This window comes from Bombina bombina, chromosome 4 (assembly GCF_027579735.1).
Source record: "Bombina bombina isolate aBomBom1 chromosome 4, aBomBom1.pri, whole genome shotgun sequence".
NCBI lineage: Eukaryota > Metazoa > Chordata > Amphibia > Anura > Bombinatoridae > Bombina > Bombina bombina.
Genome location: NC_069502.1, coordinates 58,336,855 through 58,354,849, shown reverse-complemented (window position 1 = coordinate 58,354,849; position 17,995 = coordinate 58,336,855). Strand labels below are relative to the sequence as shown.

General features: G+C 40.3%; 1 protein-coding gene across 1 annotated transcript in view; it reads right to left on the bottom strand.

The window, feature by feature from the left end:
• Window positions 1-616: 616 nt before the first annotated feature.
• LOC128655897 (fucolectin-like) overlaps window positions 617-17,995 on the bottom strand; it is a 33,394-nt gene continuing 16,015 nt past the window's right edge. The window contains exons 3-5 of the mRNA XM_053709489.1: window positions 9,820-9,864; window positions 3,900-4,197; window positions 617-923 (exon numbers count right to left, since the gene is read on the bottom strand). Coding sequence (XP_053565464.1) covers window positions 776-923; window positions 3,900-4,197; window positions 9,820-9,864 — 491 coding nt within the window. The 3' untranslated portion in view covers window positions 617-775. The remainder of the gene's footprint in view (window positions 924-3,899; window positions 4,198-9,819; window positions 9,865-17,995) is intronic.

Below are 17,995 nucleotides of genomic sequence, written 5' to 3'. Positions count from 1 at the left end.
TTGCTCTCCGCATTCAGCGATGTCTGTCGGACCTGATCTGCACTGTCGGATCAGTTCCGACAGACATTTGTTAAATTGGCCTCTATGTAAAAAGGGAAAATATTTTACCTAAAATTTTGTTCAGCTCACAGTAGTAAGTGCTCCGTTAACAGTTATTTTTCAGCTGCTGTTAGCTGCACATTGGAAAAAAAATATGTAATCTCATGCGCTTTCACTGAAGTCTTGTGAGATTTCATAGTATACGACCTTAAACTGAGGAGGGAAATAACATGACTGTGCTGCACCTGCCAGATGCACACTCATTTGCAAGTCCTGGGACTAGCATCATGATTGGCTGCATAAAGTCCCTTTACAATGGAATGTGGCATTGGTTAAAGAACACATTTTGAGGTAAAATATCTTTCTTTTTTACATATAGATGTTCATGTGATATTTTCTTGTCAGCTTTTACAGATATGCTGCATCACTTTCAAGTGCTTTAACATTTGGGCATTATGTCATTTTAAGCAGGCCCTGTCTTAGGAAAATGTGAGTTCTGTTTATATGTAATAATATAAATATGGTGACAATTGTTTTCCTTTTCCCCAAAAAATATTTAAAAAAAAAATGCAATTAATTTGTTGCCAATAGTTTATTTTATTTCCAATTAAGATGATTCACGCTCAATATCATTACAATTTGATATTTAAATCAAGTGTCTCTCCTGATCGCTTATAATTTTGCATATAAAGTTACATATTTTAATTCAATGTATTTTGTTGCAGATACGTTTGTTTTATGCAGGAACTCCAAAGACCTGGACCTCGCAGACATGGAGACATTCTTTTCTTCCAGGTATGTGAATATTCACGTAACGCCCGACCATGTTACGGCACATATATGTTTGCGTAAAACCATCCGGAAGAGAAGATATTACTGCACATCTGTATAAGAGAAAAAAAACAGGATGAAAAAACAAACAAAAATAAATTAGTTCGGGGCTGAGGTCAGCAAGTTAATCAGTAAGCAATTATTCACGCCTGCAAGGTTACTCACAGTACATAAAGGCTTGCTCAGGAGCCTGTGGTGATTGTCAGGCTTGTGTGACTGTCACTAATGACTGGCTCAATGGCTTTGTTCTGCTCAGAACTAGAAAAGCTCCCAAGCTCCCATATTTAATCTATGGGGTCCATTTATCATTGTGCAGATGGACATGAACCGCTATAGCGAACCATGTCCGCCGCACATCGATAAATGCCGACAGCATAAGCTCTCTGTACTTATCATTGAACCAGCAGGGTTGATTTCTGACCGCCGCCTCAAAGCAGGTGGACAGGTTATGAAGCAGTGGCCTTTAGACCGCTGCTTCATAACTTGTATTTCTGGTGAGCCTCGTTCTCATGCCGTTAGACACAGCAGGAAAATGTAGCGCACCAAAGGGGTATGTTGCACAGCGATGGGCAGCAGATTTAAATATATATATATATTTATATGAATATATACCTATATATTTATGTGTTTATATGTTTATGTGTTAATACATATATTAACACATACTGTAAATATATATGCTGGGCTTGAAATTTCCAGTGGTCATGGATGACTTAGAAATTGCAGCGGTCGATTTAGAAATTGCAATAGACGACTTAAAAATTTTACTTTTTCCTGTCTTTAACATTGAGCGGACTACTAACTTTTCCCCCCTGGGCTAGTAGCTTTTAACCCCTGACTAGTATACCAAAGGGATAGTTTTCCACCCCTGTATATAAGCATATACATATATTTTTACAGAGAAATGCAGTCCCCCATAGACCGCAATGTAAAGGCACTTTTTAGTGCCGTTTATTTTTCTGACAATCGGCCGCTAGCAGGGGGTGTCAATCAACCTGATCGTATTCGATCGGGTTAATTTCTGTCCGCGACCTCAGAGCAGGCGGACAAGTTATGGTTCAGGCTCGCCAGAAACAAGGGGCATCAATACGGAGCTTGATAAATATGCCCCTATATGTAAATTTGGGGTCTATTGGGGAACATTTATAAAAAAATAACCAGCAAGCTTGCATTAGCAATAGCCAGCCACTTGTAATAGCTGATTATTTATTTTGAGCCCTTAAACAGGCGAGCGATAAATTAGCGCTCCACTTGTAATCTAGCCCATAATGAGCATATTTTCTTATATGGTAGAGCAACACTTTTACTTTATACTTTGTATTACATCTCCCAGAGGTACAACTACTACTATGTCATAACTGGTTCACTCAATTCTTCCCAAATTTGTATATTCTGTTTGTCTTGAATGGAGGGGAAAGTTCTTTAATATAATACAGTGCAAGTAGATTGCTTACGTCGTAATCCTTCCACAATTATACAGTGAATATTTTAGTTAATCTATGTCAGTGGCCCTTAAAGCCTTTGCCCCCCCCCCCCCTAAAATAAAAAAACTTTTATTTTACAATTATTTTTTTGGATGGTCCAAAATAAGGCTGTAGCCACTTAATGGGGATAGATTATGTTTTTATGTCTCCCTAATTTGTAGGGCACTCTCACATTAAAAGAGGTTTAATAGATGAAAAAGTTTGCAAAATGGGTGTAAAATGGTAGACAACACAATCTTTGAAAGTCAAAGCAACAAATTAAAGTCGGCTTGTGTGTCTATGCTGGTCTCTGGACAAACCACCAAAGAGTGGCGGATATCTTTATGGCAGCACTCTCCGTGTAATTCTTTGTCCATGTGTGTTTGTATAAAGCCCCTGGAAAGGAAATACAGGCAGCAAGCGGACTGAGCATGAAATAAAATAAAACTAACAAGCATGGTCCTATAACACATTTAACAAAAAAAGAAAACAGAAGTGAAGCTTAAATTAATCATTAAGCTGACAAGGAGATCTCTGAATTGCTATCAGTGTTGAGAGTCCTGATTTGAAGCTGGAGGTTGTCAGGTTCAAGAGTATTGTTTTTTAAACCCTCATATAAAATATATTATTAGTGTCTATTTGTGAAGCACCCCCACATTCTGTAGTAAATGCATGGATAGCTATTTCCAGTAGAGGTTCAATGGACAAATTTATTAAAGAAAATGGTAGGGATCTTCATTAATTTACCCTAACGAAAAAATGAAAGGGATAGAGTACTATTAATTCTCACCCTTTAAATGTATTCCCAATGATCCATTTAAACTACTGGAGTGTGTTCATTTGTTTACAAATATGTCCTTTACCTTCATTTTGCCATTTGAAATAGCTGAATTTGCATTTAACCCCCACCTTGTACTGAAATTTTAGTAGTGCAGTAACAGCTACAGAAATATTACAAGAGACATTAAAGGATCCCAGTTAGGCTGGGAGAGAGGGCTCAGCCTTAGCTTTAAATACCATAAACTGCAATGGAGATTTTTAGTGGGTACATTTGTAATAATCGTTTAAGTTTTAAACAGAATCTAATCTTTTTATTTATAAATTATTAAAAGCACTAAACAAATGGGTTGGATCTATGGGGTCAATTTATCAAGCTTGGTACGAAGAAGTTATGAAGCAGCGGTCTAAAGACCGCTGCTCCATAACCTGTCCACCTGTTTTGAGGCGGCAGACAGAAATCAACCCGATCGAATACGATTGGGTTGATTGACACCCCCTGCTAGCGGCCGATTGGCCTTGAATCTGCAGAGGGCGGTATTGCACCAGCAGTTCACAAGAACTGCTGGTGCAATAATAAATGCAGACAGGGTATGCTGTCGTCATTTATCGATGTGCGGTGGACATGATTCGCTATAGCGGATCATGTCTGTCTGCACCATGATAAATCTACCTCTATATGTCAGATATGCAGATGTTCATTAATAGACAACTAGCTACTTTTTACGCATTCAGAATACATTTTCTCTTAACTATAGATTAAGAATCTTATACATCTGTGTTTTTTACCTCGGATTGTTGTTCCCATTATTTCCCAAGGAGTTTCCAATGCGAATTTCTGCTCCGTTCAGTCTTGAACCATGAGCCCCTCTGTTTGTGACCACCACCTTTGATATTTTGTAACAACCTAGCAAATCTACTCTCCACCATGGATCATTTTCACAGTTGGTGTGCATACATGACCCATGAAAAAGGTCTGTATCTGTGTTTCCATCAATTGCATTCATAGCTAGCGCATAGCTACCATTATGCTTTTCTGTATAGACAGACGACTGTGTCGCACGACCTTGAAGTGCAATATTTGTATCTGTTTTCATAAAATATAAAGAAAACAAAAACGTTTACGTCAGTTACCTTTAAAGGAGAAACATTTAATCAAGGAATCAAAGAGAACAGTTTTTTGATAGTGTTGAGAAAATTAGAGATTTTTTTTCGTTCTTGTGAATAACTGCTCTAATAAAAACACATTTATCATTCCATGACAAGAGTCCTTTATTAATTTAACTTTTTGGCTGTATTTTTGTTTTTAAATACTTATATAATTTACCTTCAGCACAATATATCTTACCCTTATCCTTAATCACTAGTGATGCACCATACCTGTAAAAAAACACTGAATAGAAAATTTCACATTGACATCTCTATGTAAAAAGGAAGATATTTTTTAATGTACAGCTCAACAAAGTACGAAAGGTATTTGAGCAGTTAGCATTGATAATGGTGATTTGTGGTATTTGTATTCACCCTGTAGATGATAGTAAAAAGGAAAGCTGAATTATGAGTTCACACTTTGCTTTACTGTGATCTCATTAGTTTATGGTTATAATTAGAGGGGGAAACATGGCTGTCTGTGTCTATACATGAATGATGCAAGTTCCCTTGCAAGTTCCAGGACAAGCACCTGATTGGCTGCTTAAAGTCCCTTACAATGGGATGTGGCTACTGAGGAAATTTTGAGGTAAAATATCTTCTTTTTGTTTTACAGAGAGATGTTAATGTGATATTTTCTAGTCAACTTTTTACAAGTGTTTCAGGTAACTCAGCATTTAGATAGCATGTTCCTTAACGTCTCTTGCTTGTTAGTTTTTATTTTATTTGTTTATTTTAGTTTTTAGTGAAAACGTTGCTTGTGGAAAATAGTATTGTGAGAATTAGATTGATATTTTTTATATGGTCAATTTACTTTAGGTGGATCAATTACATTTTTTATGATATACATTATTTCTTACAAATCTAAAATGTATCCTCCATAAGCTTAAACAACGTCTTTAATAAATAAATAGTTTAAATTCCACAATCAGCCCATAAACGTTCACAAACAGAATGTGGGTTTGTCACACGCTGGCCGGCTTACGCATTTCAGCAGTAGATGTACTCATAGGGGTTGATTTACTAAGCAGCGGATGCTGCTTTCTACCCAGATGTTTCTGGCTCGATGGAAACTTAAAAGGACATAATACTCATATGCTAAATCACTTGAAAGTGATGCAGTATAACTGTAAAAAGCAGACAGGAAAATATCACCTGAGCATCTCTATGTAAAAAAGGAAGATATTTTACCTCACAATTTCCTCTGCTCACCAGAGTAAGCGCTGTGTAAAAAGTTATAGTTCAGCTGCTGCCCAGCTGCAGGTAAAAAATAAAATAATAATAATAATAATAATAAAGAAATGAACAGCATCCAATCAGCATCAACAGTGCTGAGGTCATGAACTCTTTTACTGTGATCTCATGAAATTTCACTTAACTCTCATGAGATTTCATAGTAAACTTCCTTAAACTGAATAGGGAAATAACATGATAACATGAGTGCGCACAAAGCTCAATCCCTTGTCAGTCCCGGGACAGACACTCTGTGGCTCTCTCTGCATCGGACATTGATGGCCGCAATCGTGGTGGGTGGGAGCTGATGTGGGAGGCGGGTGGGTGGCCATTGATGGCTTCTGGTAAGAAGAGGGGGTGGGATCATGGGCGTGATTGCCGGGAGTGTGCACGGATGCCCGCGCATACACGGAGGCAGCGTGCAGGCACGTGCACGGGGCAGGAGCGTGTGGGAACTGCTACACTATGGAAAATTTGAATGCTACAAAGTGGGAGAAAGGGGGTGGGAATTGGCAAAAAAAATAGATCTAAGGGTTCTTAGAGAGGGTGGGGGGTTGGTCTTTGAGGGGGAAGCTACACTACAGAAAAAAAAAATAAAAAAAAACATTTTTGATTGTAAACTGGCAGTACTGGCAGACAGCTGTGAGTACCCAAGATGGCTCTCAATAAGTTAGAGGGGGAGGGTTAGAGAGCTGTTTGGCAGGGGATCAGGATGGTTGGGGGCTAAGGGGGGATTGTACATAGCAGCATATGTAAATATGCTTAAAAATAAATAAAAAATAAAAAAATACCTTTTATTTTAGTACTGGCAGACTTTCTGCCAGTACTTAAAATGGTGGGGTCAATTGTGGGGTGGGGGAGGGAAGAGAGCTGTTTGGGAGGGATCAGGGGGTGTGATGTGTCAGGTGGGAGGCTGATCTCTACACTAAAGCTACAATTAACCCTGTAAGCTCCCTACAAGCTACCTAATTAGCCCCTTCACTGCTAGACATAATACACGATATGTGAAGCGGCTTTTAGCAACCTTCTAATTACCAAAAAGCAATGCCATAGCCATACATGTCTGCTATTTCTGAACAAAGGGCATCCCAGAGAAGCATTTACAACCATGTGGGCCATAATTGCACAAGCTGTTTGTAAATAATTTCAGTGAGAAACCTAAAGTTTGTGAAAAAGTGAAAAAAATTTTTATTTGGCAGTGAAATGGTGGCATGAAATATACCAAAATGGGTCTAGATCAATACTTTGGGTTGTATACTTCGCTACACTAAATCTAAAGTTACCCCAAAAAGCTCCCTACATGCTCCCTAATTAACCCCTTCACTGCTGGGCATAATACACGTGTGGTGGGCAGTGGCATTTAGCGGCATTCTAATTACCAAAAAGCAACGCCAAAGTCATATATGTCTGCTATTTCTGAACAAAGGGGATTCCAGAGAAACACTTACAACCATGTGTGCCATAATTGCGCAAACTGTTTGTAAATAATTTCAGTGATAAACCTTAAGTTTGTGAAAAAAATTGTTGAAAGGTAAACAATTTTTTTATTTGATCACATGTGGCGGTGAAATGGTGGCATGAAATATACTAAATTGGGCCTAGATTAATACTTTGGGTTGTCTACTAAAAAAAAATATATACGTCAAGGGATATGTCAAGGGGATGTCAAGGGATATTCAGGGATTCCTGACAGATATCAGTGTTCCAATGTAACTATCGCTAATTTTGAAAAAAAGTCGTTTGGGAATAGCAAAGTGGTACTTGTACTTATTGCCCTATAACTTGCAAAAAAAGCAAAGAACATGTTAACATTGGGTATTTTATAATTTTTTTTATAGTAAATTATAAGATATAATGAAAATAATGGTATCTGTCGAAAGTCCATTTAATGGCAAGAAAAACTGTAAATAATATGTGTGGGTACAGTAAATGAGTAAGAGGAAAATTGCAGCTAAACACAAACACTGCAAAAAATAGCCCTGGTCCCAAACGGACAGAAAATGGAAAAGTGCTGTGGTCATTAAAAGGTTAAAGTCCTTTACAATGGGGTGTGAATACTTAGGACATTTGAGGTAAAATATCTTTCTTTTTTACATAGAGATGTTCAGGTGATATTTTTTAGTCAGCTTTTTACAGCTATGCTGCATCACTTTCATGTGTTTAAAATGTTGGGTATCATGGCCCTTTAACTTAAGACGCAGCGGTTATAAGGCCGCTGCTCCATAACTTGGCAGCCACCTTTTTAGTTTGGGATGATTGACACCCCCTGCTAGCGGCCAATTTGCCGCGAATGTGCGGGGGGCGGCATGGCACAAGTTTTTCACAAGAAATGCTTGTGCAATGTTAAATACCAACAGCGTATACATCTACCCCATAGCCTTTTATTATTTCATAACAAATATTTTGTTTATTATTTATTTTTATTTTCCTTAGATGTTTTCTGGGAATATAGTAATCATTTTACATTTACATAGGCACTATAAGTGGGGGTATAAATTACTTAATATTTGTTCTTTTTTTTTCTTGTATTACTTTTTCTTGTATTACCCCCTGCTAGCGACCGAATGGCCGCAAATCTGCAGGGGGCGCCATTGCACAAGCTGTTCACATCGGATCACATCCGTCCGACAGTTAATAAATCGGCCCCTTAGTCTGAACTTCAAGTGAGTAGTAGATTTTGTTTCTGACAAATGATAAAGTTATATGTATTTCCACTCCTCCTGTATCATGTGACAGCCATCAGCCAATTAGAAATGCATATACGTATATACTGTGAAGTCTTGCACATGCTCAGTAGGAGCTGGTGACTCAAAAAGTGTAAAAATAAAAAGACTGTGCACATGTTGTTAATGGAAGTAAATTGAAAAGTTGTTTAGAATCACATGCTGTATCTTAATCATGAAAGTTTAATTTTGATGTGTGTGTGCCTTTAACAGACATGTTAGATCCAGGGGGCAGATAGGAATAAGCCATTAATCTAATTAAGACATTACCACATGCTATTAAGTTTGTGTTTCACATAATAAGTATGGGACAGACAAAGAAATAATGCCCTTGGTAAATGTCTTTGCTTAAAATGTTGTTTTTATTTTAATGTAGTCTCAAGTGATGTGCTATTAAAGGGATACTGAAGCTAAAAAAAATTTCATGATTCAGATAGAGCATGACATTTTAAGCAACTATCTAATTACTCCTATTTTCAAATTTTCTTTGTTCTCTTGTTATCTTTATTTTAAAAAGCAGGGATGTAAGCATAGTAGCCAGCCTATTTTTGGTTCAGACCCTGGGTAGCGCTTGCTGATTGGTGGCTGCATTTATATGCCTGTCGTCATTGATTTGTCCAATGTGCTCAGTTAGCTCCAGGTATTGCTTTGCTGCATTGATACCAAGTGAATAAAGCACATTTGATAACATAAGCAAATTTTAAATTTTAAATTGTACACTTTAAATTGTACGCTCTAAATTGTACAACTCTAAATTGTACGCTCTAAATTGTATGCTTTAAATTGTACGCTCTAAATTGTACGCTTTAAATTGTACACTCTAAATTGTACGCTCTAAATTGTACACTCTAAATTGTACGCTCTAAATTGTACACTCTAAAATGTACGCTCTAAATTGTACACTCTAAATTGTACGCTCTAAATTGTACTCTCTAAATTGTACACTCTAAATTGTACACTCTAAAATGTACCCTCTAATTTGTACACTCTAAATTGTACACTCTAAATTGCTCTCTCTAAATTGTACTCTCTAAATTGTACGCTCTAAACTGTAATCTCTAAATTGTACACTCTAAATTGTACAACTCTAAATTGTACGCTCTAAATTGTATGCTTTAAATTGTACGCTCTAAATTGTACGCTTTAAATTGTACACTCTAAATTGTACGCTCTAAATTGTACACTCTAAATTGTACGCTCTAAATTGTACACTCTAAAATGTACGCTCTAAATTGTACACTCTAAATTGTACGCTCTAAATTGTACTCTCTAAAATGTACCCTCTAATTTGTACACTCTAAATTGTACACTCTAAATTGCTCTCTCTAAATTGCTCTCTCTAAATTGTACGTTCTAAATTGTACATTCTAAATTGTACATTCTAAATTGTACGCTCTAAATTGTACGTTCTAAATTATACACTCTGAATCATGAAAGAAAATTGTTGGCGTTCATGTCTCTTTTATCTATCCCTAAACAAATACACTAATGCAGAGCAAATTTCTAATGAATGAAAAATCTATTTAGAGGGTAACTGACATTACCGCTTTGCTGTACAGAATACTTTTCTTTATGTCACTGATACATTGTAGCAAGACACTTACTTTCGCATCCCGTATCACTCCATACCATGCTAAGATCTCCTTTTTCTATGAAACAAAAGGAAACAGCAAATTAATAAATAGAACCATTCAAAGGTGATATGTAATATATATATATATATATATCAAGAAGTTACATTTAGTCAAATACCTTGACATATAAAATAACCATTTTAAACAAAGTAATTTTTTTTTTGTATTTACATTAAAAGGGACACCAAACACTAAATACATTTCTGTTCCTCACTCTAATAATGGGTGCTGCCATTATGGAACCAAGGTGACACCTCAATACTAAACTTATAAAATGTATTGCGGTCGGGATAAAAGTGGGGTGCAAAGTTATTAGTGCTAGTGAGTGCTAACACCGCCCACATTAAATCAATAGAGTTCTTATTCTTGAGCTTGTATTACAAGTTCAAAGTACAAAGTTTGCGCTCTAGTAAAAGCCTCATGAGCACTAAAAACTGGAGTTTGGATAGTCCAGCCACTCAAACTCCCTTTCCCCATAGACTTCTATGGGGCGCAAATGCCTTTTCTGGCTTTCACTCTTGCGGTAAGCTGAAGGTACACTAGGAAAAGTGGGCTAAAGCCAAATCCAAAGGTTTGTTTAAAAATACTTACAAGAGAGAGAGAGAGAGAGATACATATATATGTAAAATGAAAGTGATTACTATCTCTTTAAATATGTTACTTATATATGCTTTAGGAAAAGTAAAATATATAAGTGGTATCCAGAGGGCGGAGCCACAAAATGGGTTTCTCTCCCTCACTAAATTCTTGCAGCTATATTGCTAAATCCTAATTTTTGGTGATAGTGTATGCCAGTAAATACAATTGGTTCCCACTAGGTGGTGTTTTTTAACCCCTTAGTGACCAGACAATTTTTCAATGTTCTTGCCGTTAAGGACCAAGGTTGTTTTTACATATTTGCAGTGCTTGCTTCTGGTGACATCTCTCCTAACCCTGACCCTGCAGCAATCACCACACTCATACACTCTCGTTCAGTGCCCCACAATACAAACTCAAGGTCAAACGATCCCAACAATCTCATCTCCATTAACCCACAGCACTTATCCCCTCTCTTTTCTTGTGCCCTCTGGAATGCACGCTCTGTCTGTAAAAAACTTACAACTGTTCACTACCTGTTTGTTTCTAACGCTTTCAATCTTCTAGCAATTACTGAAACCTGGCTTTCTTCCTCTGACACTGCTTCCATTGCTGCACTAATGCACGGCGGTCTCCACTTTAGCCACACACCTAGGGGGTGGAGGGGAAACTGCAGACCCCACTTACAGGTAATCCTTACTAACTATACACCTGCACAATGCTCTCTATGTCCTTTCTGCTCTTTCTGTCTATCTTCCTAAAACTCACTGCATGCCCTTATAACATCAATAATCCCCACACTATCCGTATCTCTCCCTCCCTCCTCTCATCCCCTATGCTGTCCTCTCATGAACTACTCTGTTTCCTTAGCAATACTTCCCCATCTTACTCTCCTGTGTCTAATCATTCCCGCTCCTACAAGTCTCACTCTCACCTTCTGTCACTCTCACTGCTACTACTGCTTGCTTCTGGTGACATCTCTCCTAACCCTGGCCCTGCAGCAATCACCACACTCATACACTCTCGCTCAGTCCCCCACAATACAAACTCAAGGTCACGCAATCCCAACAATCTCATCTCCATTAACCCACAGCGCTTATCCCCTCTCTTTTCTTGTGCCCTCTGGAATGCACGCTCTGTCTGTAACAAACTTACAACTGTTCACGACCTGTTTGTTTCTAACGCTTTCAATCTTCTAGCAATTACTGAAACCTGGCTTTCTTCCTCTGACACTGCTTCCATTGCTGCACTAATGCACGGCGGTCTCCACTTTAGCCACACACCTAGGCCAGGTGAGAGACATGGTGGCGGTGTTGGAATCTTACTGTCCCCTTTCTGCTCCTATCAGCACCTCCATCCTCATCCATCTCTCTCCTTCTCCTCCTTTGAAGTCCATTGCATCTGCATTTTCTCCCCCCTCTCCCTCAAGATGGCAGTTATCTATCGCCCCCCTGGACCAACCTCCCAATTCCTCGACAACTTTGCTGCCTGGCTTTCTCAATTTCTCTCTACAAATACACCTGCTCTAATCTTAGGGGACTTCAACATTGATAACCCATCTACCCCTGCTGCCTCTAAACTTCTCTCACTCACAAACTCCTTTAGTCTTTCACAATCCACCCTATTCCCTACTCACCATGATGGACACTCTCTTGAACTGGTATTCTCCTACCTCTGCTCCCCTTCTGATGTCACCTGTCGCCCATTTCCCATCTCAGACCACCATCTGCTCACCTGTAATCTCAAAGTACAGGGTAAACCTATTTCTACCCCCCGCCTCCGCACCTGTAGAAATTTGTACACTGTGGATCCTCTCCAACTTTCTAACCTTATTCAAAAACGCCTTCCCCACACTTCCACGGTATCCTGCCCTGACCTTGCTACAAACCACCATAACAATACTCTCTCCTCTGCACTCGACACCCTTGCTCCTCCACAAATACGCAAAACCCCACGTCATCAGCTCCAGCCCTGGCACTCTCAGCAAACACGCTATCTACAAAAATGCTCCCATGCTGCTGAACGTGCCTGGAGGAAATCCCGCTCTGAACACTATTTCCTACACTATAAGTTCATTCTTTATTCTTACTCCTCTGCCCTTCACTTAGCCAAGCAAAACTACTTCTCTTCTCTCATATCTTCTCACTCCTCAAACCCTAAATGTCTCTTCTCCACTTTCAACACTCTCCTCTATCCACCTGCACCACCCCCCTCATCTGACTTTAGTGCTCAAGACTTGGCAGATTACTTTTTCAACAAAACACTTACCATCAGAAGCAACATCCCACCACAAGAATGCAACCTTTCATCTGCGCCCCCGGTCACCCCCTCCAACACTCTCAGTACCTTCCCCCCAACCACTGAGAATGAAGGGAGTTCCCTAATATCTTCCTCACACCTCACTACATGCCCCCTTGACCCTATCCCTTCACATCTAATACCCTCTCTGTCCTCTACCCTCACCCCAGCTCTTACTCACATATTCAACCGATCCCTTACTACTGGTTCATTTCCATCATCCTTCAAACATGCAAAGGTCACCCCCATCCTCAAAAAACCCTCCCTCAACCCCAATTCTCCTGCAAACTACCGCCCCATATCACTACTTCCGCTAGCTTCTAAAGTCCTGGAACAACTAGTTTTCGATCGCCTAACACACTTCCTATCCTCCAACTCATTACTTGAACCCCTGCAATCTGGCTTCCGTCCCCAACACTCAACTGAGACTGCCCTCACCAAGGTTACTAACAATCTTCTTTCTGCTAAAAACAATGGCCACTATTCTATACTTATCTTACTTGACCTGTCTGCTGCCTTTGACACTGTTGACCATCCCCTCCTCCTACGGACTCTCAGCTCCCTTGGGCTCTGTGACATTGCCCTCTCCTGGATCTACTCTTATCTCTCTAATAGGTCCTTTTCTGTCTCATTTGCTGGTGACTCATCCTCTCCACTGCCTCTGTCTGTTGGAGTACCTCAAGGCTCTGTTCTAGGCCCTCTACTCTTCTCTATTTATACTTCCTCACTGGTTAAACTTATTAGTAGCTATGGCTTCAACTATCACCTCTGTGCTGATGATACTCAGATCTACCTATCCACCCCTGCACTCTCTCCTTCTGTCCTTTCCTACATCAGTGGCTGCTTATCTGGCATTTATTCCTGGATGGCCTCTAACCACCTAAAAATCAACATGTGCAAGACTGCGCTTCTTCTAATCCCCCCAACTAATTCTACTCCAGTTTCTAACTTTACTATCACTGTCGGTGACACCACTATCTCCCCATCACCCCAAGTCCGCTGCCTTGGAGTTACACTCGACTCCAATCTGTCCTTCATACCCCACATCCAATCGCTCTCTTCATCCTGTCGCAAACCACCTACACAAAATCTCCAAAATTCATCCTTTTCAGTGGCAAATGCCTTTTCTGGCTTTCACTCTTGCGGTAAGCTGAAGGTACACTAGGAAAAGTGTGCTAAAGCCAAATCCAAAGGTGTGTTTAAAAATACTTACAAGAGAGAGAGAGAGATACATATATATGTAAAATGAAAGTGATTACTATCCCTTTAAATATGTTACTTATATGTGCTTTAGGAAAAGTAAAATATATAAGTAGTATCCAGAGGGTGGAGCCACAAAATGGCTTTCTCTCCCTCACGACATTCTTGCAGCTATATTGCTAAATCCTAATTTTTGGTGATAGTGTATGCCAGTAAATACAATTGGTTCCCACTAGGTGGTGTTTTTTAACCTCTTAGTGACCAGACAATTTTTCAATGTTCTTGCCGTTAAGGACCAAGGTTGTTTTTACATATTTTCAGTGTTTGTGTTTAGCTGTAATTTTCCTCTTACTCATTTACTGTACCCACACATATTATATTATATTTACTCGCCATTAAATGGACTTTCTAATACCATTATTTTCATCATATCATTTACTTTAAAAAAATATATAAAATATGATGAAAAAATTGAAAAAACACACTTTTTCTAACTTTGACCCCTAAATTCTATTATACAACTACAACCACCAAAAGACAGCAATGCTAAATAGTTTCAAAATTTTGTCCTGAGTTTAGAAATGCCCAGTGTTTACACGTTCTTTGTGTTTTTTGCAAGTTATAGGGCAATAAGTACAAGTAATTCCAACCCTAATTTTACTACTATATATAGCTGAGAGCTGGCTCTGAGGCCTTGGCTCTGAAATTCAAAGTGGCTCTGAATTATAAGTGGCCGAGTTAAGAAATGGAGTTAAATCCATAATGCTATCATCTAGAATGCTCTACTAACAACATGAAGCATTGTTCTAACTATTCATCATCTCATCTCTCCACAGGTATGCATTTCTTACTCTGCATTTCATGCCCTGGTTGTTATGCATTTCCTCTGATGTCTGAATTTATGACTTTTTCTGTATAATTGTTATCAGCTCCATTGTATAATTTCTGTGTGCATCCCCCAGTCATTTGCTCACCCCCCCATCTAATTTACAAGTGTGTAACTCCAGTCTTCCTAACTAGTCTACTTGTAACACAGCTGCCTTGAATCAAATCATTCCAACCCTAATTTTACTACTATATACAGCTGAGAGTTGGCTCTGAGGCCTTGGCTCTGAAATTCAAAGTGGCCGAGTTAAGAAATTGAGTTTAGAAACTGGAGGGGAAACTGCAGACCCCACTTACAGGTAATCCTTACTAACTATACACCTGCACAATGCTTTCTATGTCCTTTCTGCTCTTTCTGTATATCTTCCTAAAACTCACTGCATGCCCTTATAACATCAATAATCCCCACACTATCCTTATCTCTCCCTCCCTCCTCTCATCCCCTATGATGTCCTCTCATGAACTACTCTGTTTCCTTAGCAATACTTCCCCATCTTACTCTCCTGTGTCTAATCATTCCCGCTCCTACAAGTCTCACTCTCACCTTCTGTCACTCTCACTGCTACTACTGCTTGCTTCTGGTGACATCTCTCCTAACCCTGGCCCTGCAGCAATCACCACACTCATACACTCTCGCTCAGTCCCCCACAATACAAACTCAAGGTCACGCAATCCCAACAATCTCATCTCCATTAACCCACAGCGCTTATCCCCTCTCTTTTCTTGTGCCCTCTGGAATGCACGCTCTGTCTGTAACAAACTTACAACTGTTCACGACCTGTTTGTTTCTAACGCTTTCAATCTTCTAGCAATTACTGAAACCTGGCTTTCTTCCTCTGACACTGCTTCCATTGCTGCACTAATGCACGGCGGTCTCCACTTTAGCCACACACCTAGGCCAGGTGAGAGACATGGTGGCGGTGTTGGAATCTTACTGTCCCCTTCCTGCTCCTATCAGCACCTCCATCCTCATCCATCTCTCTCCTTCTCCTCCTTTGAAGTCCATTGCATCTGCATTTTCTCCCCCCTCTCCCTCAAGATGGCAGTTATCTATCGCCCCCCTGGACCAACCTCCCAATTCCTCGACAACTTTGCTGCCTGGCTTTCTCACTTTCTCTCTACAAATACACCTGCTCTAATCTTAGGGGACTTCAACATCCCCATTGATAACCCATCTACCCCTGCTGCCTCTAAACTTCTCTCACTCACAAACTCCTTTAGTCTTTCACAATCCACCCTATTCCCTACTCACCATGACGGACACTCTCTTGATCTGGTATTCTCCTACCTCTGCTCCCCTTCTGATGTCACCTGTCGCCCATTTCCCATCTCAGACCACCATCTGCTCACCTATAATCTCAATGTACAGGGTAAACCTATTTCTACCCCCCGCCTCCGCACCTGTAGAAATTTGCACACTGTGGATTCTCTCCAACTTTCTAACCTTATTCAAAAACGCCTTCCCCACACTTCCACGGTATCCTGCCCTGACCTTGCTACAAACCACCATAACAATACTCTCTCCTCTGCACTCGACACCCTTGCTCCTCCACAAATACGCAAAACCCCACGTCATCAGCTCCAGCCCTGGCACTCTCAGCAAACACGCTATCTACAAAAATGCTCCCGTGCTGCTGAACGTGCCTGGAGGAAATCCCGCTCTGAACACTATTTCCTACACTATAAGTTCATTCTTTATTCTTACTCCTCTGCCCTTCACTTAGCCAAGCAAAACTACTTCTCTTCTCTCATATCTTCTCACTCCTCAAACCCTAAACGTCTCTTCTCCACTTTCAACACTCTCCTCTATCCACCTGCACCACCCCCCTCATCTGACTTTAGTGCTCAAGACTTGGCAGATTACTTTTTCAACAAAACACTTACCATCAGAAGCAACATCCCACCACAAGAATGCAACCTTTCATCTGCGCCCCCGGTCACCCCCTCCAACACTCTCAGTACCTTCCCCCCAACCACTGAGAATGAAGGGAGTTCCCTAATATCTTCCTCACACCTCACTACATGCCCCCTTGACCCTATCCCTTCACATCTAATACCCTCTCCGTCCTCTACCCTCACCCCAGCTCTTACTCACATATTCAACCGATCCCTTACTACTGGTTCATTTCCATCATCCTTCAAACATGCAAAGGTCACCCCCATCCTCAAAAAACCCTCCCTCAACCCCAATTCTCCTGCAAACTACCACCCCATATCACTACTTCCGCTAGCTTCTAAAGTCCTGGAAAAACTAGTTTTCGATCGCCTAACACACTTCCTATCCTCCAACTCATTGCTTGAACCCCTGCAATCTGGCTTCCGTCCCCAACACTCAACTGAGACTGCCCTCACCAAGGTTACTAACAATCTTCTTTCTGCTAAAAACAATGGCCACTATTCTATACTTATCTTACTTGACCTGTCTGCTGCCTTTGACACTGTTGACCATCCCCTCCTCCTACGGACTCTCAGCTCCCTTGGGCTCTGTGACATTGCCCTCTCCTGGATCCACTCTTATCTCTCTAATAGGTCCTTTTCTGTCTCATTTGCTGGTGACTCATCCTCTCCACTGCCTCTGTCTGTTGGAGTACCTCAAGGCTCTGTTCTAGGCCCTCTACTCTTCTCTATTTATACTTCCTCACTGGGTAAACTTATTAGTAGCTATGGCTTCAACTATCACCTCTGTGCTGATGATACTCAGATCTACCTATCCACCCCTGCACTCTCTCCTTCTGTCCTTTCCCACATCAGTGGCTGCTTATCTGGCATTTATTCCTGGATGGCCTCTAACCACCTAAAAATCAACATGTGCAAGACTGCGCTTCTTCTAATCCCCCCAACTAATTCTACTCCAGTTTCTAACTTTACTATCACTGTCGGTGACACCACTATCTCCCCATCACCCCAAGTCCGCTGCCTTGGAGTTACACTCGACTCCAATCTGTCCTTCATACCCCACATCCAATCGCTCTCTTCATCCTGTCACAAACCACCTACGCAATATCTCCAAAATTCGTCCTTTTCTGAGTGCTGAAACTACTAAACAGCTAATCCATTCCCTAGTAATTTCCTTGCTTGACTACTGTAACAACCTACTAACTGGCCTTCCTCTCTCCCACCTCTCCCCCCTTCAATCCATCCTAAATGCCTCTGCTAGGCAAATCCACCTCTCCCGACGCTCTGTATC